The 25,289-nt window shown below is 39.8% G+C and overlaps 1 protein-coding gene across 1 annotated transcript in view; it reads left to right on the top strand.

The window, feature by feature from the left end:
• UTRN (utrophin) overlaps positions 1-25,289 on the top strand; it is a 501,770-nt gene that overhangs the window by 64,413 nt on the left and 412,068 nt on the right. The window contains exons 4-15 of the mRNA XM_034766878.1: positions 2,699-2,791; positions 3,718-3,890; positions 5,862-5,977; positions 7,286-7,449; positions 8,046-8,246; positions 9,839-10,020; positions 10,755-10,905; positions 15,271-15,390; positions 16,504-16,605; positions 21,665-21,772; positions 22,359-22,538; positions 23,690-23,859. Of these exons, the coding sequence (XP_034622769.1) occupies positions 2,699-2,791; positions 3,718-3,890; positions 5,862-5,977; positions 7,286-7,449; positions 8,046-8,246; positions 9,839-10,020; positions 10,755-10,905; positions 15,271-15,390; positions 16,504-16,605; positions 21,665-21,772; positions 22,359-22,538; positions 23,690-23,859 (1,760 nt within the window). The remainder of the gene's footprint in view (positions 1-2,698; positions 2,792-3,717; positions 3,891-5,861; positions 5,978-7,285; positions 7,450-8,045; positions 8,247-9,838; positions 10,021-10,754; positions 10,906-15,270; positions 15,391-16,503; positions 16,606-21,664; positions 21,773-22,358; positions 22,539-23,689; positions 23,860-25,289) is intronic.

Below are 25,289 nucleotides of genomic sequence, written 5' to 3'. Positions count from 1 at the left end.
TGCCAGTGATGGAGAATCTGTCATGGCCCTTAGTAAATTGTTCCAATGATTAATTACCCCACCTTTAAAAATGTACACCTTATTTCCATCCTGAATTTGTCTAGCTTCAACTTTCAGCCATTGGATTGGGTTATATCTTTCTCTGGTAGATTGAAGAGCCCATTATCAAATTTGTTTCCCAAATAGGTAGTTATACGCTGTAATCAAATCACCCCTTTAACCTTCTCTTTATTAAGATAAATAGATTGAGCTCCTTGAGTCTGTCACTATAAATCATGTTCTTTAATCATTGGCATAAATTATATTACCCTCCAGCACATGTCACTTAACTTGAAGTCCCGTCCCACATGTTCACGCAGCTTTTTATTCCCTACACATTATAGATAGGAGCATAAGGAGCTGGTTCCCTAGTGTGATTTATAGCAGACACCAACTAGTACCCCATCTTATCATAGAAGATTAGGGTTGGAAGAGACCTCAGGAGGTCATCTAGAACAACCACCTGCTCAAAGCAGGACAAAACACCAACTAAATCATCCCAGCCAGAGCTTTGTCAAGCTGGGCCTTAAAAACCTCTAAGGATGGCGATTCAACCACCTCCCTAGGTAACCCATTCCAGTGCTTCATCACCCTCCTAGTGAAATAGTGTTTCCTAATATCCAACCTAAACCTCCCCCACTGCAACTTGAGACCATTACTCCTTGTTCTGTCATCTGCCACCACTGAGAACAGCTGAACTCCATCCTCTTTGGAACCTTCCTTCAGGTATTTGAAGACTGCTGTCAAATCCCCCCCTCATTCTTCTCTTCTGCAGACTAAACAAGCCCAGTTCCCTCAGCCTCTCCTCATAAGTCATGTGCCCCGGCCCCCTGATCATGTTTGTTGCCCTCTGCTGGGCTCTCTCCAATTTGTCCACATCCTTTCTGTAGTGGGGGCACCAGAACTGGACGCAATATTCCAGATGTGGCCTATAATAATCACTTCCCTCGATCTGCTGGCAATGCTCCTACTAATGCAGCTCAGTATGCGGTTAGCCTTCTTGGCAACAAGGGCACACTGCTGACTCATACCCAGCTTCTTATCCACTGTAATCCCCAGGTCCTTTTCTGCAGAACTGCTGCTTAGCCAGTCGGTCCCCAGCCTGTAGCAGTGCATCGGATTCTTCCATCCTTGTCCTTGTTGAACCTCATCAGATTTTTTTTGGCCCAATCCTCCAATTTGTCTAGGTCACTCTGGACCCTATATCTACCCTCCAGTGTATCTACCTCTTCCCCCCAGCTTCGTGTCATCTGCGAACTTGCTGAGGGTGCAATCCATCCCATCATCCAGATCATTAATAAAGATGTTGAACAAAACATGCTTTATCTGATGAGATGATAGGAAAGAGATTCACTGTTGTATCAGAATAACCATGTAAAGCAGAATGGAGTTTGTTTCCCTTCTCTGTTCACATTCATTCTGCCAGCTTAAGACCCCCATTCTGCATTGAGGAAAAAATTGCTGCTGCACCTGACATATATGTATATGTGCTTTATGAAGTGCCTCAACCCAGCCGTAATCTGAGTTCTTCCACCGAGTGGTTGATATTGCAGTGGATGTGGTGTTGCCTTTGGGAATAGCACCATAGTCATCTTAATTGCCTTTCTTCTATATATAGCCTCTAGATTTGCTGCTGTAGGTATGGCTATCCCATTGTCCATTTTGGATTTGGAGAGTTCGTAACCCAAAACAAAAATTTCCAGTCTCTAGTTCTGGCTTCCCTACATTAGTTATCAATTCAGATTTCTTCCCATTAAGACATCTTACAGACCTCATTTATGGCCTTCTTAACGTTAAAAGATTACACTACCTTAGCATTACACACAGCTTTCTAGGTCTGAGGCAGTTGGCTCTTTTCATTGCTCCATCCCTTTATTCAACCCTCTGAGGAAAAACTGTGGAATCTGACTCACTTTTGTATTCTCATGTGAAAAAAGGAGTAAGAGCTGAGTTTGTTTCAAAAGCTTTATGTTTCATAGTGTAAAATAGAAATGAAGATGAGTTCAAAAGCTTCCATAAGTGATGAGGTCAAGTTAAAATAAGAGGGGAAATTTCAAGAAAAAGCAGAGCTCATTAGTGAATAAAGAAAGATGAAACCAACGTCATTTTCCCCCTTGCAGCCCCTCCTGAAAAATTAAATAACTCCTCACCAACACTCCATACATATAATTTTTGTTGAGTTGAGCTCTCATTTAAACTTCTTCAGTTAAAACTAATCCAAACTGATTATCCCCTGGACTCTGATACCACATACAAAGCTTGTCATGTGTGGCTCCTGGGTCAATCTGAAAACTAAAGTTGTTTGTAATTATGACACTTTCAGGGCTCTATAATGCCCTATAATATTTAGGATTACCTCTTACCTTGCAAAACAGACCAGTTACTGCATGTTTGCCTGTGTATTGGTTGATCTTTTGTATCCCCATATATTGCTGGTCGGGATTGAACCCTTACTCTGTTGCCTATGTATTTTGCTTCTAATTGCCTTCATGACAAATTCGAGTAAATTGCTCTCTGCAAAAATCTCTGCTTGGAAATTTCCACAAAAATAAATGTATCTGTTCATTTGCTAGTGGCTGGTGGGTAGATAAGAAAATGGGAGGACACTCAAATCCTTGGTGAGAAATGTTGATTGACTTAGTTGATTTAATTTCTCCAGGTGGAATTGGTGAATATAGGAGGGACTGACATTGTTGATGGAAATCACAAACTGACGCTGGGATTACTGTGGAGTATCATCTTGCACTGGCAGGTAAGGAAGCTTTGGGGAGGTCGGGCTCTTTCCAGGAATTTCCACATTGATCTTTTTGAATTCTTACAAACCTTTCTTTGTCCTCTAGTGTGGAAAACATTGCTTCTTTTGAGTTTGTAATTGGTGTAGGCCAAAGTTTAGTTTCTGACCTCTTCTGTTGACTGAATCCCACAATGCACTTTCTAAGTGTGTGTCCAGTTGTGCTCAGTCAATTGGTTCTGTTCCTAGTGTTACCACACAGAAACATTTTAAATGAAGACTAAAGAATTACATTTTTATTCTTTTCACAAGCTTTCTGTACATATCTACTTGCAAGGTATTTTTAAAGTGTTCTAGCAGAATGGCCATGATACTGTAATTGTGGCCTGGTTTTAGTGTCTCACCAAAGTACCTCCACTGACTTTAATGCAGTTACTCATGATTTACACCAACATGAATGAGAGGAGAATTGGATACTTTGGGAGGGACTTTAGCCCCTGCTTAGGCATCATATAAAAGCAGCAAATGGCGTGCAAGAGGCTCAGGAGAATTCCCCATGTGGAATGATGGCCCCCCTACAAGGCCCAGTATAGGGGGATATGCTTGGGGTAGAACCAAGGACAGGAGGAGGCAGAGCCATAGTGTATGCCCTGTCATGAAAGCCTGGGCAGCACTGGGGATGCTGTTTTAATTTAGCAGTCCTGGAATGTTACACTAGGGTCCCATTCTGCCCACACAGCTGCCCTTGATCAGGAGGGTGCAAAGTGCCTTAAAGGCTCCCTTCCTCAGCTGCACTGTCTGCAGCTGACCTGTTGTGTTTAGTGAAAACAGTGTTTTGAACTCCGATACCATTTGGTGCAACAACTCCGCTTAAATGCTGGTTTGGCAGATCAACAGTTAACACATATGTAAAATTGTAGTTGTTACTGATTATTTGCTTTCTGCAGGTGAAAGATGTCATGAAGGACATAATGTCAAACTTGCAGCAGACAAACAGTGAGAAAATCCTACTGAGCTGGGTTCGGCAATCCACAAGGCCTTACAGTCAGGTCAATGTTCTGAACTTTACCACAAGCTGGACCGATGGGCTGGCCTTTAATGCTGTGATCCACAGACACAAGTAAGTGACGTATTAGATCGTTAGACAGCTGCACAATTAAGCAGCTTTTTGCCTCTGCATCTTGGAGTGTTCAACAGCTTTTAGACTGTTTAAATGATTCACTGGTGGTGGGTTTTTGGGATTTCTTTTTTGTTGTTGATGTGGTTACATTAACAATGGAGGGAAATTTGCCAATCCAGCACTTACTTGCAGAGGGCAAAGCCAGGGCTACATTGTAACTCCCACTATTCCTTTGCTCGCTTTTCAATTACCAAAATATAAAAATACTTGAGATTGTTTTAAATTGCAACTGACATGCATTAACTACAAAGTAAGCTGAATACGTCTTTACAGAGAGGATATCTTGTCTGTTAGACCATCTTGCTCCTTTCCCCCCAAACTGAAAACACTTGAAAAAAAGGCTCCAGTCCAGCTTGTTTTTTGTAGCATCTCTAGTGAGTAGATAAAGGAACACTTTGAAACAAATCAACAAGTAATACAGGCACCATGGCTCCCTCTTAGTTTTGAATAAGTGTGATTTGAGACACAAAGTAATTATTCTCACAGAGTTGGCATACATTACTTAACAGAAGAATCAAAGGATAATACAATTCTTTGTTTTTATAGTGTGGTGTTTTTCTCTCCCTTGGCCCTTTTTCTAAGAGGTATTGTTTAAGCTGCTGTTGGCAAAGATCACATATTCTTTGTTTTGGGAGGTGTGTTTGGTAGTCTGTAGATATAATCATTACTAATTTAAAAAAATGAGTTTCATCAGATATTTCTGCTTTTGGTCAGTTCAGTGTAATTTTAAATTTCACAAATGTTTCTGGATCCATCATTTCCCAGAATGGGCTATTCCACAGTATAATTTATAATTATTCATTTAAAAATTATAGTTCTAGCACCTGGGGGCCAACCAGAACACAGCTCCACTGTGCCAGGTGCTCTACAGACCTATAGAAAATGACAGTCCTTGCCTCAGCGATCTTCTAATACAAAACACAAGACATAACATTTGGATGTGATGAGCAAACAGGTTAGAATCGGGTTCAGGGGAGACAGGGTAACAAAAATAATAGGTGATGTGAAATTCTTATCAGCAAAAACTGCAGCTTCCTAGCTGCCTAATGGATGGTGTGGGTGTGGGTGTTTTTTAAAACCCACACACACTATCCATTAGGCAGCTAGGAATATTTTATTTTAAATATTCCTTCTCTTTTTACTTTATTCCATTACACGTAGGGGTATCATTTTGTAAATCCTTTCTAACCCTTCTTGTTTAACCCTTCAAATATTTGTAGTCAATTATTAAAATCCTATTAGTTGCAACTTATCCTATTATGTTAATGTTAGAACTTTTTAACCTATTCCAACATGTCAGAACCTTTAACTCCCTATTCAGTCTTGTTCCCCAGCTCTATATTCATTCCAGTTGCATGCAAGTACCTACCCAATCCCTCCTCCACCAAGTTTTAGAAATCTTACAAATAGCCATTTTTTTCATGACTTCTGTATTTAAAAAAATGGAAAATGATTATTCATGTCTCTGTGATGTTTGCAGTTCAAACACTGCATCACTGTGCTAATCATAGTGCTCTGAACTTGGAAGCAGAATGACTAAAGAAAAGTGAAACTGACTTTTTTTCCCTTCATTATCCAAACTGAGTGCAATACAAAAAGTAAATACTCAGCAGTAATGTTGAAAAATAAATATTTTAATAATAGATTTGTAAATTTTTAAAGTTGACTATATCTCTTCAAATGTTACTACAAAAATAGTAGTTGTAGCATATATTATGTGGCATGGGATGAGACTATAACTGCAGTCATATAGATATAAAGTTAGTGAGTCAAATATGTTCAGAATTTTGTTAGTATTAGTGTGCACATACTATAAGTTTTCTGCTTGGAATCTCAGTTACACTTTTAAAAATCTGTAATTGCATTGTTACACTATCTGATGTGTGATTTTTGTTTTCCTTATTCTTTCAGACCTGAGCTCTTCAGCTGGGATAAAGTTATGAAGTTGACCCCAACTGAGAGACTAGAACATGCTTTCACCATAGCCAAAAAACACCTGGGAATAGAAAAATTGTTAGATCCTGAAGGTAAAATGTTTGTTTTGCTCTGGATTATAAATTCATTTTTGAGATAAGTGTTCAGAATTTACTTCCATTTACTTTTAATGTAAATACAACTGGAAAACAACTGGACTGTAACTTCTTGTTATCTTCAGCTATTGTCTTTGAAGAGATCTACTTATAAAGGTGTGTGTGTGTGTGTGTGTGTGTGTGTGTGTGTGTGTATAGAAGTTACATCTGTCTTCACTGATTTTTTTAAATTTAAAATTAAGTGATGCAACAAATGATGATGATCCTCGGTTAAGGAAGAGAAAGAAGCAAAAACTGGTTAGCAATCTGTTTTTTTTTTTTTTTTTAAATGAAGTATGAGTTGATTATAATTGTACATGTCAAAAAGTGTAGGAGTTAAAACTATAAATAATGAAGCATTTTTCAGGCTGATGTAAAACGTTAAATACCATATACTGGGTAGTTCTTCTCATACACAAACCTGCTTTGCTTTCTATGCCCACTGAACAGCAGTAGCCACTTATTAACTGCTTAAGTGCTTCACCTGTGGGAGCACTTGCCAGCAAGTTTCTATGACTTCTGTTGAACCCCCTCCCCTCTGATTGGACTCTGGGCTTCCCAAAGATATGTCCTGCATAATAGATCAGCAGATGGCCTCTACAGCATTAGGTGATCAGTCCTAGAGGTGCAGGTACAACGATAAGATTCAGTCTAGAGAAAGCTTTTAAAACCCATCACCCAGTGTAGCTGTCACAAGTGAGGATAATGGGGCCTGACTTTCCATTGGGAAAGGACTGGACTGTACAGTTTTGGTGCAGCTCTGAGGAAACTGGTATGTTCATTTACAAGATTTGGTAGCTGCTGCTGCTGTCTATACTGCATAGGGACTGACAGAAGGTGGACTTTCCGTTTTTGTTCTCTGCTCAGCTTTTGTAAACACTGAGTTTCCCAAGACTTTCCAAACTAAAATCCTTGATTTCAGGAGCCTCTTTGCTCTGAAGAGTTAAGGATCAGCTTTCAAACATGAAATTAAAACTTGGGGCAGAATCTCTCCAACCTCTTACCAAAAATATTCTAGCATTCCAAGAAGCAAAGGGGGTTGTTCCATTATTATTAATTATTTGCATTTTCCATTGCTGGTGCTGCTCTGATCTATTAACCATTCCAGATGCATTGGGGAAGGAAGGCCTGACCTTTTGGCATAAAACTTTTTGATAATATTTGAGACCCCTGACCCTTTCTGGTACACAGACCACACTGTAGCTATCTAGGAGGTTTTCTAGAAAAGCAGTCTCAAACTTCATTTCTTTTAAATTTCCTGTGTAGATGTTGCTGTACAGCTGCCTGACAAGAAATCTATCATCATGTATTTGACCTCTTTGTTTGAGGTCCTTCCTCAGCAAGTCACCATGGAAGACATCCGCGAGGTGGAGACTCTTCCAAGGAGATACAAAAAGGAATGTGAAGAAGGAGCGTTTAATGTACAACAAGTACGTTTCTGTCCATTCAGGTTTGGAAGCCTCTTGGCTATAATTTCCACCTGTTTAAGTATACTGGTAGCCCTCTCCACCCCCTGCAAAATCCATGGGAGGATACTAAAATCACACCCTGACAATCCTCTTCCTGGTTTCAGACTCTTTAAGCTTCCTGCTTCTGCCCATCTTTCTCATTCATCTTGGTGTGCTGGACAGGCTGGCTCCTGATCCTGAATTGAATTTGCGTTGGGAGAGTTTTTGTTCTTCTGTGGTATTCCTCCGCTCTACTTCAGCGTCACCTGCTGACTTAATTTAATAAACACTACTGAGGGTGATTTTATTTCTTAGCAATGACCTCTAGATTCTATATTCGCCAGGGGGGAGGGGAAGAAGGAAGGAAAATAATCAGATCATAATCAGATCTGACAGTTGTCCCTTCTAGTCTACAAAGTAACCAACTATCATATTTTAATGTGTTAAAAGTTGGCATAACAGACACATTGTCACATCACTGAAGTACTCAAGGGATCTTAAACAATCCGTTTGGTGCCAATTACGGAAACAACATCTCTGCGTTTCTAAGGAATGTTACATTCGTCTTTGCTATGTAGAGTGCAACACCTGAAGAGGAGCATGAAGGTTCTAGAGCAGAAACCCCTAGCACTGTGACTGAGGTGGATATGGATTTGGACAGCTACCAAGAAGCTCTGGAAGAGGTCCTCACGTGGTTGCTTTCAGCTGAAGATACATATCAGCAGGATAACATATCTGGTGATGTTGAAGAAGTCAAGGAGCAGTTTGCTACCCATGAAGTAAGTTTGTGTTGGCAGATCTTTTTCCAGCCTGTTCTTAAAATGGTTAGTTCTTGATACTATAAAAACATCATTTTGTTTCATTTGTGTTGCTTTTGCTAAATGTATACTGAAAGTTTGTAGGACATTTTAAGGCTTGTGATGTTTGCATCATGCTTCGTTTTGCACATTAGATTTTGAGTTTTAACTGTTTGGGTTTTTTTGTTTTTTTTTTAGTAAGAGAAATAATTGATTATTAGAATGTTACTGTTAGTGCACAATTTGTCCTCATTTCTCAACTTCTACATTGTTTGATGGGAATTTTATAGACTTTATAATGATTTATGGGCCAGATCCAATGGTGCTATGCTGATGTACACCAGTGGAGGAGCTGGTCCTGTTATTTCCCAATTTATTAGTGGGAGGTTTCTGGTTGTAAGTGTAATGTTGCTAAAAGCTGTAGGTGCTAGAGTTGGAAAAATTCTGTTTGATACTTTAATCTGTCTTTCTGTCAGTGTAAAATATACAATCATATCTAATCAGAAAATAGAGCTACTTTCACAATAGTTGCCCTTCTCCATGTGTAGGAGCTGTATGACCATAGGTAGAGAAGAGAAAAGACCCCTCTCATGTGCACATTTTTGGACTTTTTGTTTAAAAAAAACAAATACTTTTTATTTCCATAGTTGAAAACATATCTGCTTTCTTTGCAGTATGTTTTTGGTTTTCAGTGTTTCCAATTTATGTTTCTTAGTGCACTTAGGGCCTCCCTTCCACCCCCCCCCCCCCACAGCTCCCATTGACCAGGAACGGGGAACCGGGAAGCGGCCAATGGGAGCTTCGGGGGAGGTATCTGGAGGAGCGGCAAGTAGCGTGCGGAGCCCTGAGTCCCCCTTCCCCAGGGGCTGCAGGGTCATGGTTCCAGCTATTTCCCAGAGTGGGGCCGCCAGCCGGCCCTGGCCCCGGTGTGCGCCACTGCCGCCCTGAGCCCCTTGCCCGCACCCCAATCCTCTGTCCTGACCCCCCTGCCGCATCCCACACTCCTTCTGCACCTCAGTCCCCTGCCCTGAGCCCCCTGCCGCATCCCACACTCCTTCTGCACCTCAGTCCCCTGCCCCGAGCCCCCTGCCACATCCCACACCCCTCCTGCACCCTAACTCCCTCTCCTTAGCCCCCTGCCACACCCCAACCCCCTGCTGCACCTCAGCTCCCTGCCCTGAGACCCCACTAGACCCCTTATGCAACCTCTGGGGGCAGGGAGGGGGCAGAGTTGGGGTGGGGACTTCAGGGAAGGGGTTGAATGGGGGCAGGGAATGGGTGGGAAGAGGCGGAGCCTCATGGAAGGGGTGGAGTGGGGGCAGCGCCGGGGGCAGCGAGGGGGTGTGTGTCAGTGATGCGGCCCTCGGGCCAATGGACTAAACCTCATGTGGCCCTCGTGGTCATTTGAGTTTGAGACCCCTGGGTTAAAGTCTGCTGTGCTTGTGCTTTTGATGATGCCAGCTTTATTCTGCAGCACTGTGGTTTGAACATTATGAATTTGTAATAGTCTTAGTAAACTGATAAACTCCTGATGGCAGCTCACAAATAAAGATGGTTCATTGTACCTTTTCCAGGCTTTTATGATGGAGCTGACTGCGCACCAGAGTAGTGTGGGTAGTGTACTGCAGGCTGGGAACCAATTGATAGCACAGGGCAATCTATCAGAGGAAGAGGAGAGTGAGATCCAGGAACAAATGAAACTGCTAAACTCTCGATGGGAAGCTCTCAGAGTGGACAGCATGGACAGGCAAGCTCGGTGAGTTGTGCTCTAAAACTTCTTGTATAGCTGGAGAACTAGTTAATGGAAATCTGTGTCTTTAGCCTATTTTTGAGGCTTAATATCAGATTTTTCAGAATTAACTTGTCATTTTGTAGCATTAAATTCGTCCTGTTTGTGGCTCAGTAACTCATCTGGAGCAAAGCAAGGAGGAGGGAAAAAAATCTGTGTTCTTGGCTACTTTTAATGCAAATATTTATATGTATATAATATAGAAGGTGCCAGACTGAAAGTGCAGTATACTGCTTCTACGAATAGCAAATTGTCTTAAAATTGTTGTAATAATTTAAGTTCTTAAATAAAAGCCTTCAATCTTTGTAAAGAGTGGTATTTATATAATACAAAGGACTATCTGAAGGATTTTTTCCTGCTATGTTTTATTACAGTCATTAAGGGAGAAACTGCATTTCATTGCTGCTCTTGACATTGTTGTTGTTAAGAAGGAACATTTGATGCAAGAAACAATTAAGCTGTTAGAAATTGTGAGCGTATTTCTATGTATGCTGGTGGCATATTTCACTAACTTTTGAGGAGTAAACAAGATATTTAACTGTTTTCTTTAGTTTAGAATTAAATGCAGAACAATTTATTTAGACCATAAATGGCTTAGATATGGCTATATGGCTTTCCTCTTATTTATAACTAGATCTTATGCTTTTTACTTGCAAAAGGCTTTCTGGAATTATTCTGCTTTTGTGTTCTCCCATGTGCAGCCTGCATGATGTGTTGATGGAACTGCAGAAGAAGCAATTGCAGCAGTTGTCTGACTGGCTGACTGTCACAGAAGAGCGCATTCAAAAGATGGAATCTCAGGCCTTAGCTGAAGATTTAGAGTCACTTCAAAAACAGATGGAAGTACATAAAGTAAATGCTTTTTGCCTGTTCTGTAATACACATGATATGGGGAAAAATACTCAGATGCTCTAATAACTTTGTGACTGCTACAATGGAGAAACTCAGTTGTGGCAGCCACGTCATGGTCCTCTTTTTTTTTTTAAGGCAAGATTCAGATCTGGTTGTACACTGAGGGGACATGCTTGATAATTTTGATGTGGCAGGCGATGGTAATGGAAACGAAGAGACTGGACAGTTTTGAAAGCACTTTGTTTACTAACTGAGTAAAGCACCTTTAGTGGAAGTTGAATTGTGACGGGTTGGATCGCATTGGGAACTGTCAACTGATGTGCCAAGACTACTACTGCCCCTGCTTTCCTGTCCTGGCAGCTTAAGACTCCAGCACCCTGTCTTGTTGAGCCAGACACACCAGTCTGCTCCAACACAGACGAAGGGTCTGAACCACGTGCCCCAAAGCTGCAAACTTAACCTAAAAGCAGTTTACAGAAGTGTTCTTGTCTTTAACACTCAGATGCCCAACTCCCAGTGGGGTCTGAACCCAAATAAATCCATTTTACCATGTATAAAGCTTATACCAGGTAAACTCAAATTGTTCGCCCTCTATAACGCTGATAGAGAGAGGCACAGCTGTTTACCCCTCCCCCCCAGGTATTAATGCATACTCTGGGTTAATTAATAAGTAAAAAGTGATTTTATTAAATACAGAAAGTAGGATTTAAGTGGTTCCAAGTAGTAACAGACAGAACAAAGTGAATTATCAAGTAAAATAAAATAAAACACACGAATCTAAGCTTATTGCAGTAATAAAACTGAATACAGATAAAACCTCACCAGTTCCAGTAAGCTTCCTTTTACAGACTAGTCTCCTGCTAGTCTGGGTCCAGCAATCACTCTCACCCCCTGTAGTTACTGTCCTTTGTTTCAGTTTCTTTCAGGTATCCTTGGCGGGGGGGGAGAGGCGGTCCCTTTAGCCAGCTGAAGACAAAATGGAGGGGTCTCCCAAGGGTTTAAATAAACTTTCTCTTGTGGGTGGAGACCCCCTCCCCTCCCCTCTCCTATGCAAAGTCCAGCTCCAAGATGGAGTTTTGGAGTCACATGGGCTAGCCACATGTCCATGCATGACTTAGTTTTTATCAGCCAAGCCGCATTTCTGGGAAAACTCCAATGTGGATTGGCGTCTTTGAGTTCATTGTTGGCTTACGTGGTTCTTGATTGGGCATTTAATTTGCACATTCCTTTTTCAGTATTCCAATATTCCTAACTTCAAGTACAAAAATGATACATGCATACAAATAGGGTTAATAGATTCAGTAGATCATAACCTTTACAGAGATTACATAGCATATGTAGCATAAAACATATTCTAGTTATGTCATATACACATTCATAAGCCTACTCCATAAAGCCTTATGGGGGGGGATGGGACCGTCACATGCATATCTTGCCTTGTTTGCTGCATAAAAAATTCTTCATTAAGTTGCCTATGTAGGGGAGGGGCTGAAAAATAACACATAATTTACCCATAATGAAGAGAAGAGTGTGCTCAAGTGCACTGTACCTCTTGCCACTTACAAAACAAACACCCTCCCCCCCCAAAAAAACCCCAAAACAAACCAACAGCAAACCACTAAGCCAAGAAGAAATTGCTCTTTTATTTGTACAGCACTCCCCTAGTGATGTGGCTCTAAGCCAAGTTTCTGGAGCTGAGTCTTGCCTTCTGCCCCAGGTGCTTTTAGAGGGGAGAGGGCTTTTGGACGCTCATCACTCTTACAGAATTCTGTGGTAAGTGTTAAAAAGAACATTCATTCTGATGTGACGGCAGCTTATTGACCACCTTCCCATTTCCCAGTAAGATACGTATCTTAAGGGAAAAGGACATTAGAGATCCTATATAGACTGCCACAAGAGTAGGCTTTGCCCTTGACTCATTGGTCAAAATTTCCCCTCCCCTCAGTTTTGTGAGTTGAGTGCAGTGTTCATTTCCTTCCTCCATCTTGAGCAGGGGCTACATTTCAGTGGGGCTTGAGGTATATAGATTTTGAATAATAATGCGTAGCTCTTATATAGTTGTGACGTGCAGTCTATATGATTTTATAAAAATATAAGTGAATATAATGTAACTGGGATATGCTTCATGCAAAAGGTCTCTTGTAAGGTATCATTACAAAGCTTATAATCTATGTGTGATCATCCTATTTGTATAAATGTAGCACTCTTGTATCTAAAACTAGAAATATAAAATATAACTCTGAAGGCCTATTGTAATTATGCAAAGTGTGGGCCATTAATGGTGGTTTGGAATCTTGATGACTCCCATTAACTGGGACTGTTGTCTGCAGATGGCTTTGTTTTACCTGTTAGTCTTCCTGTATATGTGCATGCTGGCAAGTGCGTAATGAAGTCTTGCAGTGACATGTGATCATGTCACCTGAACTGGAATCCATCTTTAACCTGGTGCTTTTCCAGTGAGGAGGGGTAGAAACCCAGAGGGACAAAGGGTTTCCACCTTATGCAAAAGATATATAAAAAAATATAAAGGGGTGGAACAGAACAAAGCGGGAGAGAGGAGCCATCATGAAGAATCCCCTACCTACCACCTGAGCTGGAACAAGAGCTGTACCAGGGGAAAGAATTGTGCCCAGGCTTGGAAGGTGTCCAGTCTGAGGGAAAAACTTACTGAAGCATCTCTGAGGGTGAGATTATCTGTATTCAGTTTGATTGGACATAGATTTGCGCATTTTATTTTATTTTGCTTGGTGACTTACCTTGTTCTGTCTGTTACTACTTGGAACCACTTAAATCCTACTTTCTGTATTTAATAAAATCACTTTTTACTTATTAATTAACTCAGAGTATGTATTAATACCTGGAGGAGCAAACAACTGTGCATATCTCTCTATCAGTGTTATAGAGGGTGAAGAATTTGAGTTTACCCTGTACAAGCTTTATACAGGGTAAAACGGATTTATTTGGGTTTAGACCCCATTGGGAGTTGGGCATCTGAGTGCTAAAGGTAAGCACACTTCTGTGAGCTGTTTTCAGGTAAACCTGCAGCTTTGGGGCACGTGGTTCAGACCCTAGGTCTGTGTTGGAGCAGACTGGTGTGTCTGGCTCAACAAGACAGGGTGCTGGAGTCCTGAGCTGGCAGGGAAAACAGGGATAGAAGTAGTCTTGGCACATCAGGTGGCAGCTCCCAAAGGGGTTTCTGTGATCCAACCCATCACAATAGTGTTCTTCATTAGTGGAGCTCAGAGTAAGTTGTAGAGGACAGTATTATATCCTCATTTTGAAGATTGGGTAAGTGAGGCACAGAGAGATGAAGTGACTAGCTCAAGGTCACCCAGCAGGCCAATGGCAGAGCTGGGAATAGAACCGAGGTCTCCCAAGTCCTACTCTGATGTTGTATCTACTGGCCCAAGGATCCTTTGGGATAAAAGATGCTATAGAAAATGTAAAACTATATTTCTGGGGCAGAGGTACTCTGGTGATATGTGCATGCTGGCAAGTGCGTAAAAGTGTTATGTAATACCTAGATATTTACAATAACTACACTTCTATGTTGCTAAATAACAGGAGTATCTCTCCTCTCCTGCATGTTCTTTGTAGTTGTTGTGTGGTCTTTTGTCAGTATTGTCTCTGAACATAGTGTACAATATATATCATCAAAACTGTACAGTTCGTTGTTATTATTGTTCCATCAAAACCTATTAAAAGACATGTGCATAGCAAGTAATTTAATCTGCTGTTATACTCTAAATGTGGTACTTTATTATGTATAGCAACACATTTTATAGAAACCCTTAGCTTTCTTACATGCATTATTAGAGGTTCAGAATATCATTTGCTGTTCGGAGCCAAACATTTGAATTTTCGGACATCCCTTTTTATTTGTTAAAGAGCACAAAGTACATTTTTTTTGTAAATGAAAACAGAAAGCTGGTAAAATCTAAATAATATAATGCTGTCCTCGGGAGTCAAAAAATCTTGCTGCGTTATAGGTGAAACCGTGTTATATTGAACTTGCTTTGATCCACCGCAGTCCACAGCCCTGCCCCTCCGAAAAACTGTTTTACCGCGTTATATCCGAATTCGCGTTATATCTGGTCGCGTTATATCGAGGTAGCGGTGTATATAACTTTTCTTATTGCCTGGTATCTTCCAGCATCTGAAATAATGTATTTTAGGTTCATTACACTTTCAGGTTGCCTTTTCCTAGTACTTAGTTACATTATAGATATGTCTCCCCTTAATAAAACATTTGCTTAATTGTTGAGACTTTAGCACTTTGCCACAGCAACAGTTTTAACTGCTGTGGCCAAAAAGCTGGCATTTTACCCATATCTAGTTTCTGTAACCATTGATTTGTTCTTCCAGGGGCTGCAGAATGATCTTGAGATAGAGCAGGTTAAGGTAAACTCACTGACCCACATGGTGGTGATTGTTGATGAAAACAGTGGTGAGAGTGCCACAGCTATACTGGAGGAACAACTGCAGGTAAATGTTTTGTTCTGTTGTTTATTTTACTACATTACATATAAACTATGTAGGATGGCTTGGTTTTCGTACATTTGTTATCTGATAGTTAATTGTGAAGCTGCCGTAAATATAGTACCTCTTAATTGTAAACTAGCTTAATTCACAATTTTTCTCCAAGTTTAGTCACTAGTGTATTTTGACACCTATGATTTGTTGTCATATGCTTTATTCCTCTGAAATAAAATATTGGAATGGAAGTATAGAAAGGTGTTTGCTGAAAAACCTGGCTCACAGGCCCAAAAATAAGAAGTTAATTTGTCATTGCCTGAATACAGATACTACCACACACATCAGTTTTAATGGAATTTTAAAAATGGACATTACATTTTTGAGCTGTAAACAAATTATTATTAAATCATTATCTCTTGAGAGATTGTTCTTGGTTTCTTGTAACATAAAATTAATAAAATTGCTTAAGGTCAAATTTTCTAAAGTCCTAATTCCCATTTTTAAGAGTGCCGAAGTCACTTTGGAGGACAAATCCAGTTACAGAGGACAATTGATAGTCTGGTGGACTTGTACTCTTAAGAGACATAGACACTTTTTTGAAAATTTTACCCTTAATGCAATTTTATTTGTGGAACTATATAAAAGTAATGGGATGATTTACAATAGAGCTTTTTTTTACCTTCTCTTTTGTATAAATAATTTTGATTGAGATGTACATGTGAAATTTGGTTGTAAAGTATATTGCTGTTTGAAGAGTTGACCTTTTTATGTTCTGCCTAAATAACTTCTTGTAGTTTTAAAGTATTTCCCCCAAAATGTTCTCCATTAAAAAGACTACTACTCAGCTTAAAACGAAATGATAAAGTGTGGGGTTTTCAAAAACAAATTGGAATTAGGCTACCTGTTGAGGACTCTTAAAAGTTCTAGACGAACTATGTGTTTTAAAAACACAATTGCAGATCTTGCTGCAAAACAATAATTGCAATTCTAGATCTGGATAATTTTTATTTTAGAAAGAGGTTATAGTGATTTAGAGAAAATAATCATGTGTTTGAATATCTGGCTTTTTATGCATTTCAGAGTGTGACTGTGAATGTTCATTAATGTTTCTTGCTGTTGTAGAGACTTGGTGAGCGTTGGACAGCAGTTTGTCATTGGACTGAGGAACAGTGGATGAAGCTGCAAGACATTCAGATACTGTGGCAGGAGTTGGTGGAAGAGCAGGTAGGAAGCTGTGCAAGTATCCAAAAATTCCGATTTTACCTCATTACAATTGGAACTACCAAAAACATTTGTCAAACTGTAAAATTTTCATCTGTAAAATTATTTGCCACAAGATGCAAAATTAATCTCTTCTCCTTGGGACCTGCCAATCTGTACATGAAAGTAATATAGGAATAACTGTAGTGCATCAGACCAATGTTGTCCAGTACCCTGTCTTTACCATGCTCCTGAGGAAACTTTAAAACCCTTATAATGTACAATTATGCAATAATGTGATGTGGTAGGATGCAATACCCTGTTGGCAGCTGAATCATGAAGTAATTAAATGTCTTTGCTCTGAGATCAAAAGTCCAAGTAATAGGAACTGCCTGAAGTTTCAGAACTAAATAAAGGGGCCTGGGAACTAATAAGAAGTTGAAGATTGGAGGAAAGAGCTGTGCCTTATGAAAGAGAAGCCATTAAGTATCTCAGATTTTCAGTGAGTCAGGGTGGAGAGGGTTTGCTAGTGAGAGATGAGTGGAGCTTCATCTCCAATGCAGAGATTTGGACTGCGGCCTGGTGAAAGGGACCAGGTTGCTCTTCTTCCTCCACTTGATACAAAGGAGGATTTGGGCTATGTGACAACCCTGCAGCAGCTTGTTTTTTTTCTTGTTTTGTTTTTCTGGTGAAGGACTTCTGTGAGAGACTAACTGCTCTCAGGGAAAAAACAGCCCTGTGGAGCTGGATTTTGTTGTCTTTCTGGTTTGGGTTCCTGACATAGTGACCCTTTTATTCAAGCCCCTAAGGAAGAAGATTCTTAAGCCTAGGCATGAGAGCTTGCACATTTTTATCCTGTCCAGTGTAGTGGTATTCATAACTGTAAAAATATCGTATATACTTGTTCATAAGCCGAATATTTTTGGTAAAAAAGTGATGCATCAAAGAGCGGGGTCGGCATATAAACGGGTCTACACCAAAATTTGATGATTTTAAACTCTATGGAATCATTGAATTGAATATCTAATACATTGTTGTTTTGTTTACCTGGAGCATCTGCAGGCACGGAGCCTCTCAGCTCCATGCCTGCAGGTGCTCCAAGTATACAAAATGTCCCGACCCACCAGCTGCTTACCCTGATGGCCGGAAGCCAAAGTTTGCCAACCCCTGAAATATAGGGTGGGCTTATGAAAGGGTCATACAATTTTTGCTATTTTTACCTAATCATCTTGGGGGGTTGGCTTATAAACGAACGGGCTAATGAACGAGTATATACGGTATATAATCCTTTAAAAAATCCTAATTGTTTTTCCTTAGTAATATATTGTGCCAGTGTGTTCCACAGGTGAATTGTTGTAGAAAATAATTTTTTTATCAGTTGCACGTTTTTGCATTCCAGTTTCATTTTTCTTACATTATTAAAATAAATAATCCTTACTCCTTATTCATAAGAATATCAGTGTGCATTCCCAGTGACTTTAATATAGAAGTAATTGCATCACAATGCAGTTCTGAGCATCTCATCTTGCAGAATCAATATCTGTGGAGTGTTGAGGATAATTTATGAGTTTTGGACCCCATATTCATTGGACTCTCCTTTCTTGTTAGTTAACCACGTATGCATGGGTGGCGCGTGAAACCCCCTTCAAGGAGGCTAGCCACACCTCTTCTGCCACTCCTCCCCCCATTACGGCTGGAGGAGCCGAGCTGAGCCACGGTCCACCCGCACCAGCTGTCCTGGGTTGCTGGCCGGCCAGAGGACTTGGGCAAACCGGTATACCCTGGGCCAGCCTGAGCCTGCCACTGACCAGCCAAGCCCCAAGCTCCAGGCTACTGGCCTGAGCTGAGCCCCCACCAGCTTTGCGGGAGCGGGGGAGCGAGGGAGAGGCCTCAGGGTGGAGCATGGATGGGGCCGTGGCCTGGGTTTTGGCAGGCTTACCCTCCCCATGCCTATTATACCTGCTGCCCATGAGTGCATGTTTGTCTGTGTAATGGTGAGACAGTTAAAGGATTTGTATCTGATTTATATTCAAACTGTAAAACAGTATTTTAAACAGATTGTTTTATTTGGGTTAAAACCAGTAAAGAATGGAGTAAAATGGAAACTGTTGGTCATTGATCCTGAGAGCGAAGTAACAGTGAATCACTAAGAAATTGGCAGCCTGGTAATTCTAGAATCTTTCCCAAATGTGCTGTACGTGCTGCCAACATGAACAAACATACATCGTTTTCCAGCCAACTAATCAATCCTATGACTAATATTTTTACAATTATGGATATAAAATAAAACAGGCAGTTTAACAGAATGAGGTACATGCTCTATCTCAATATTTGCTGATTTAGCCATAATTTTGAGATACAAAGATGGCAATATGAGTTTAAGCCTACGTGATGTGACACTACACTTTATTTTTAACTTGCTGTGCAAGTAAACCTATTTAGGTCTTTGCATAAACAGCCATACTGGGTGCTTTCTTCAGCTGTGATAGTCAGAGCTGTTGTCTGAGAGCTAGCGCTTATTCTGTAGTTCTGTTTAATAGCAATAGTTGGGCAGTACTTTGGCAGCTTGGCATTCTTAAATAGTGGCATGAAATGCTATAAACAATAAACATATGCTTATTCGCATATATGAAAAATAAAATCTGTTTGGGTCCTATGGATGCTGGGTGTAGAACAGTGGTACCTATCCCGTTGTAGCTAGCAGGGTTCCAGCCTGGCTTCCATGACCGAGAGCAAATCTACACAAATCTGTGAGCCCTGCCCGGGGCTGACGGCCACCAAGTGATGTAAGTAACACAGTGCCTACACAGACACTGCATTGCCCTAACTACATCAATCATAATGCAATGCCTCTCACGGAGGTGGAGTTAAGTTAAGATAGTGGGCAACCATCAGTAGGAACTACACTTTAGTGTAGATGCTTACAGAGCTAGGTTGACATAAACTGCCTTACGTTGACCTAACCTCTATAGTGTATACCAGGCCTGAGGTTTTTCATCTGAGAGCCATGTTATAGTAATGTTTTCTATAGACTACCAGTAATCTTGGTTGTAGTTAGCATGGCTCTGCTGCTAGTGTGGACCAGGTTTCAGAAACTGGTCTCTCAAATGTCATACATATATTCTGGTATAATCAGAGAAATGTACAGTAAAATGTTATGGCAGTTTTTGTGTAGTGTAGGATTATATCTGAGTCAAGGAGATGAACAGAGGAGCCACTAATCCCATTCTAGGTCAGGGTACAGGCCCTCAACTACTCCCATGTCAAAGTAGCTTATGTTCTTCTGGTCCTTGCAGAACTGCAAGTGCAGTTCTTATCAGATGTGCATTTAGGAGGACTGCTTGCTAACCAGGAAATGGGGACAGCTTAATCAATGGAAATGAGTGCGTTTTACACAGGAGTCTCTTCATGTGCATGTATTTTACATAATGTACATGAACTGTGTGACTCTGAAAATAAAAATCCTTGAAGGTTTTTTACTGTGTATTTAAAATACAGTGAGTGTGATGATGTGGAAATGTCAGTGTTTTAGTGAAATGTCCTTTCAACTGAAAAAATAATTAAACGGTTTAAAGCAACCATTGTTTCAGTTTGAGGTACTGGCTCAGGATCAATCATCTATACTACCAAGCTTAATTGATCAGTCCCTGTTCCAGGAAAACTAAGTTAACTAGAAATTCTGAAGTTAGAATTAATTTCAAGTTCTAGGAAAATATTTGTCATTGAGAAAAATACTTTAGATCATTCAGCTGTTGTCACTTCTGCCATTTCACCAGTCAACTGGAAGAATGAGCAGAGATGCATCAGTCTTTTTATGACTGCCTAAAGAATCTTTGGAAGCCTAACTGCCCAGTCAGCATAATTCTTACCACTCAGGAAACAAATTAGTCATTGCCATTTATTTCTTAGCACTGTAATAATTATAATGTTTCAGTTTCCTGGGGAGAGTTATCATTGTCAGCTAAGTTAGCAGAGATTAATCATTCACATTGAAGAGCTTCTTAACTCAGCTATATAAAATGTGTTGGCTGGAACGTCAGCTTAATTTTTTCAATGAATATGTGGTGTTGTGGCCTTGTTCTTTCATATTTTATGGCATTTTCATCATCCTTATATTTTCCTGTCTATACATTTATGTATTCAGGTTATATGGGAAGGGAAAACTAAAGTAGTCTTAGATCCAGGAGTTGCTAATCAGTCCTGGGCCAATGCCAAAACTGCACAGCTAGATTGAGGATCTAGTGACAGTTTTATAGTCTAATGTCCAGTGAACTACTAGGGCTGCTTTCAAACAAACAAAAAAACCCCTGTGGTTCTTAAACTGTGGTCCATGGAGTGTTGGATGGGACATTGGCAGCTTCTCATTGCTTCCAGCTGTTCAATTATATTAAAAGAAGCTAATATACATTCCTAACATTTTTTTTCACATAAGGCATTGTTGAGGTTGCCACAACAATGGTATTTGACCACTAATGAGGAAGGACAGTGGTCTTCACAATTCCAGATGAGATGGGTGGAGAAGCCATGAGACAGTTTCTCCTTAAAGATGTGCTCCACACTATGAAAAAGTTAGACCACTCCTCTTTTGTTTTATTCGACAGTAGTGTATCCTTAGTGTCAGTCTCTGTCTCTAGCAGTTTGTGAGGCATTGCCTGCTAAAGCTGTGTTGCAGTTGAAGTTGAGAAAGATTCAAGGATGGTAATTAGAATGTCGTGATTTGAAAGTTGGTTGTGACAAACTGCCAAGGCTAGAAACACGGACAGGTCCTGAGAGCAAGATTTTTGGAGCACTAGGCCTGCTAGTGATGAGAAGGAAAATTGTTTATTCTAAATATTTCACTGCGTTTAACTCTGGTATAATAATTTGTAAATTTAGGCTGAATTTCTGGCAGATATCTAATCTGGTATTCTTTTATCCCTGTATGTGTGCTACTCCCATTAATGCCAATAGGAGTTTGATGCATGTAAGGATTGCAGAACAGTGGTGGTGATATCTTTCAGATCTTCCTGTTAGGAGAAATTTGCCATTAGTTGTTTGATGCTGTCGTATGTTTCACAAGTGCTGTATTCTTTTTCCTCTGCAGTGCTTGTTGAAAGCTTGGTTAACTGACAAAGAGGAGGCTTTAAATAAAGTCCAAACAAGGAACTTCAAAGATCAAACAGAGCTGAGTGTGAATGTTCGAAAACTGGCTGTGAGTATTGCTATCCTGGTCTTCCCTGTCAATTTAAAAAAACATGAGTAAGTAACATGTTGTTATTAGCCTGACTTCATTTGACGTCAGTAGGAGCTGTGAACATTTGGCATCTTTGAAAATCAGGCCACACATTCCCTCCTTATGTTTGTCAAAGTCCTTCATGGAGTTCGTTCTTTGTAAAATGACATCTGTTTTGAGTATTTAACTTGTTGTGGCAAACTCTGGTTCTCTGTGCTGCATTATGACCAGTTGCCTCTGTGGTCAACAGTTCCCATTGTTTCACTGAAAACTGTCAGTAAAAGACACTTTCCATAGTTCCCAGTGCTAGCTAAGATCTATGCTAAATTTTGTAGTAAACTTATTCTTGTATACTCTACAATATAATAGCTGATTCTGGGGCTGATTCTTTTAAAAACAATTCTTTTTCTCTTGTTGCATGATAAAGAATTGTGTTTTTAAAATATATAGTTCGTCTAGATCATGGAATTAAGAGAAAATTTGAGTAAAATCTGGGAAGTGGTGTGGAAATATTTGGGATCTTTAAGTGAAAACAGTTAATGGATTTTTTTTTTTTAAATGACAGATTTTGAAGGAAGATATGGGAATGAAGCGTCAAATGCTAGATCAGTTAAGTGAGGTTGGTCAGGATGTGGCACAGCTCCTTGGGAATAAAAGGGCTTCAAAGAAAATTGACAGTGATCTGGAGGAACTAACTCAGAGGTGGGACAGTTTAGTTCAGAAGCTTGAGGACTTCTCTAATCAGGTAAGCAAACAATATTAAATTCTTTCAATCCTTGAGATGTGTCCTTTGCCACCAGCTTTGGTAAAGGAAGGTTCATGCAATTACTTATGCCTAAATTAATCCATGATGTAATTCTGTGGACTTCCCTTGGTCTGCCAGAGCCCAAATTTGTTAATCTTTTGAACACAGCTGTCTGAGGCCCAATTTCTTCCACTCAGGATCAGAGAGAGGGGGGCCTTATTAATATATTTATCTTAAACTATTTTGCCCATCAGTAAAAGATAATTTTATATTTCTTGGCATTTTATTGATTATGTGAATTTTTAAATGTTGTTGTAATGGTGCTGAGATTGGCTAAATTGGTGATACTTTAGAAGTCAGAATAAAAAAGCACATGGAGTCATACCAAGGTTGAATTTAGACCAGTGTGATTTTTCTCAATATGGTACAGATTTACCATGATATATTGAAATTATAGACAAAAACATTTATTTTGGCATTCAAGAATAAGAGCAAAGCTTGCGTGTTTTCACCATATATTGCTATTTAGGGCTTAGTTAGTATTTCTTACTTGCACAAAACTCCCATTCAGTAAGGAGTGCTGAGTAAGCTAGGCCACATTTCTGAAAAAGACTTAATCATGTGCTTGACTTTGACTGTCTAGAGCACTCCCATGAGTCCAGTTCAAAGGCCTGTAAAGTCAATAGATTGCCGTTGACTGTAATGGGTCTTTGGATTGCGTGTCAATTTTTGCATAGTTGGAGTCTAGTTGTGATGAACTGGCAGCATAAGCGTTTATAAAGTTTTGTGTTATACTTCAAAAAACAACTCCTCCTTCAACTCTCTCCCTTTCCCTCCCCCGAATGTTGGTTTTGACTGGTGAATGAAAATCTGTCATTGGCTTTGTTGATTATATTTACTCAATCTGCTACAAACTTTCAGTCAATTTGAGAATTTTGATGCTTAGTTTCCCCATCTGGAAAAATTAGAATAATGTTACTTAACTCTTTTTTGTTGAAGTGCTTTGAGATCTACAGATGAGAAGGGCTAAATGAGTGAGGAGTTGTTTTTATTATTAATTGGGTTTGAATGACATGTAAATGTAATTGATTGAAAAAAGCACACAGAATTTGTCCCATAAAATAAACTCTTCGCTAAATCGTTTTGTGTAGGTAACACAGTCTGTGGGAAATATAGGAGTGTCCCAAGTTTCACAGAAGACAGATACAGAAATGATTTCTGTAAAGGAGCAGATAACGGTAAAACAATCCAGACAGGAACTACCCCCACCTCCACCACCAAAGAAAAGGCAGATACCCATGGATATTGCAGCCAAAAAAAGGTAAGAATATATTATTGGTATTTGTTACTCACTAGATAATATTTTAAACTTATTTTCCTTAGTCTTTATATATGAAATTGTCTTAATGCAAGTAAGAAATATCTATAACCTCTAGTGCTAGGTGAAATTTTTCAGCCAAAACTTATTTTTAAACAAAAAGTGCAAGTTTGGGTTGACCAAAACATTTTGCATACTTGTAGAATTGTTTTTTTTTTTTTGGGGGGGGGGGCGCAGAACTTTAAAAACTAAAACAAAGCATGTTTTGAATTTTTGATTCAGAATGACTTAGTTTTGAAATTCACTTTAAATTTTTTTTAAGAAGTCTTAAAAAATCTTGAGTTTTTAAAAACCATCTCTTCTCCCGTCCCCCCCGTCCCCCAACTTTTTGATTTGCCAAAAATTTTGTTTCAGGTTGACACAATTATTGTTTTTTGACATCTCTGCCCCCCCCTCCTCCCTCCAAATGGCCAGTGTTTCAAAAAAAAAATCTGTTCTCTTCACATAGTGTCTCCTAATTGTCACATAACTGGGGGCACCAATTATGCTTGGTTGGTCCCCTCCTCTGAAAGTGACATGTGCTCTGCATTGCACCTCTACTTGTGCAAAGGTTTAAAGATGTTACACAAAATCTTCTGGAAATTGATGTGCAACAAATAATCTTGAATTTTTCCACCAGTCAAAAAGTGGAGGAGAGGCTGAGGGGAGGGAGGAGAAGCTGAGAAGGAGGAGGAGAGGCTGAGGGAACTGGGGTTAATTAATCTGCAGAAGAGAAAAGTGAGCGGGGATTTGATAGTAGCCTTTCAACTACCTGAAGGGGGATTCCGAAGAGGATGTTAGGAAACACTGTTTCACTAGGAGGGTGGTGAAGCACTGGAATGGGTTACCTAGGGAGGTGGTGGAATCTACATCCTTCGAGGTTTTTAAGGCCTGGCTTGACAAAGCCCTGGCTGGGATGATTTAGTTGGTGTTTTGTCCTGATTTGAGCAGGTGGTTTTTCTAGATGACCTCCAGGTCTCTTCTACCCCTAATATTCTATGATTCTATGTATCTCCATATTATTATAATTATTATTTTATTATTATTAAGCATTTTCTCATAGACCTGAGTTCTGTTTGTGGCTCTGTCACTGCTTCATCGTGTGGTTTTTGTGGAAGTCATTCACAATCTGGTTTTCAGAGCTACAGAATATCTGCAGATCCCATTAATGTCAAATGGAGTTCTGGGTGCTCAAGACTGCTGAAAAATGTGGTGCTCAACCTCTCTGTGCCTCAGTTTTGCCATTGAAAAATGGAGAGAATTTCCTTTGTAAAGCACTTTTTTAGATCTTTAGGTGAAAAGCAGCATCCAAGTGCCAAAGTAATATTTATTTTATTTAGTAATATATAACATATTAATTATTTACTTCTAATTGTGTTAAAATTCATTGTTGC

The sequence above is a fragment of the Trachemys scripta genome, chromosome 3 (genome assembly GCF_013100865.1).
Source record: "Trachemys scripta elegans isolate TJP31775 chromosome 3, CAS_Tse_1.0, whole genome shotgun sequence".
In the NCBI taxonomy this organism is placed as follows: Eukaryota; Metazoa; Chordata; order Testudines; family Emydidae; genus Trachemys; species Trachemys scripta.
The sequence above is the reverse complement of the archived record's forward strand: the minus strand, read 5'-3'. Positions and strand labels throughout refer to the sequence as shown.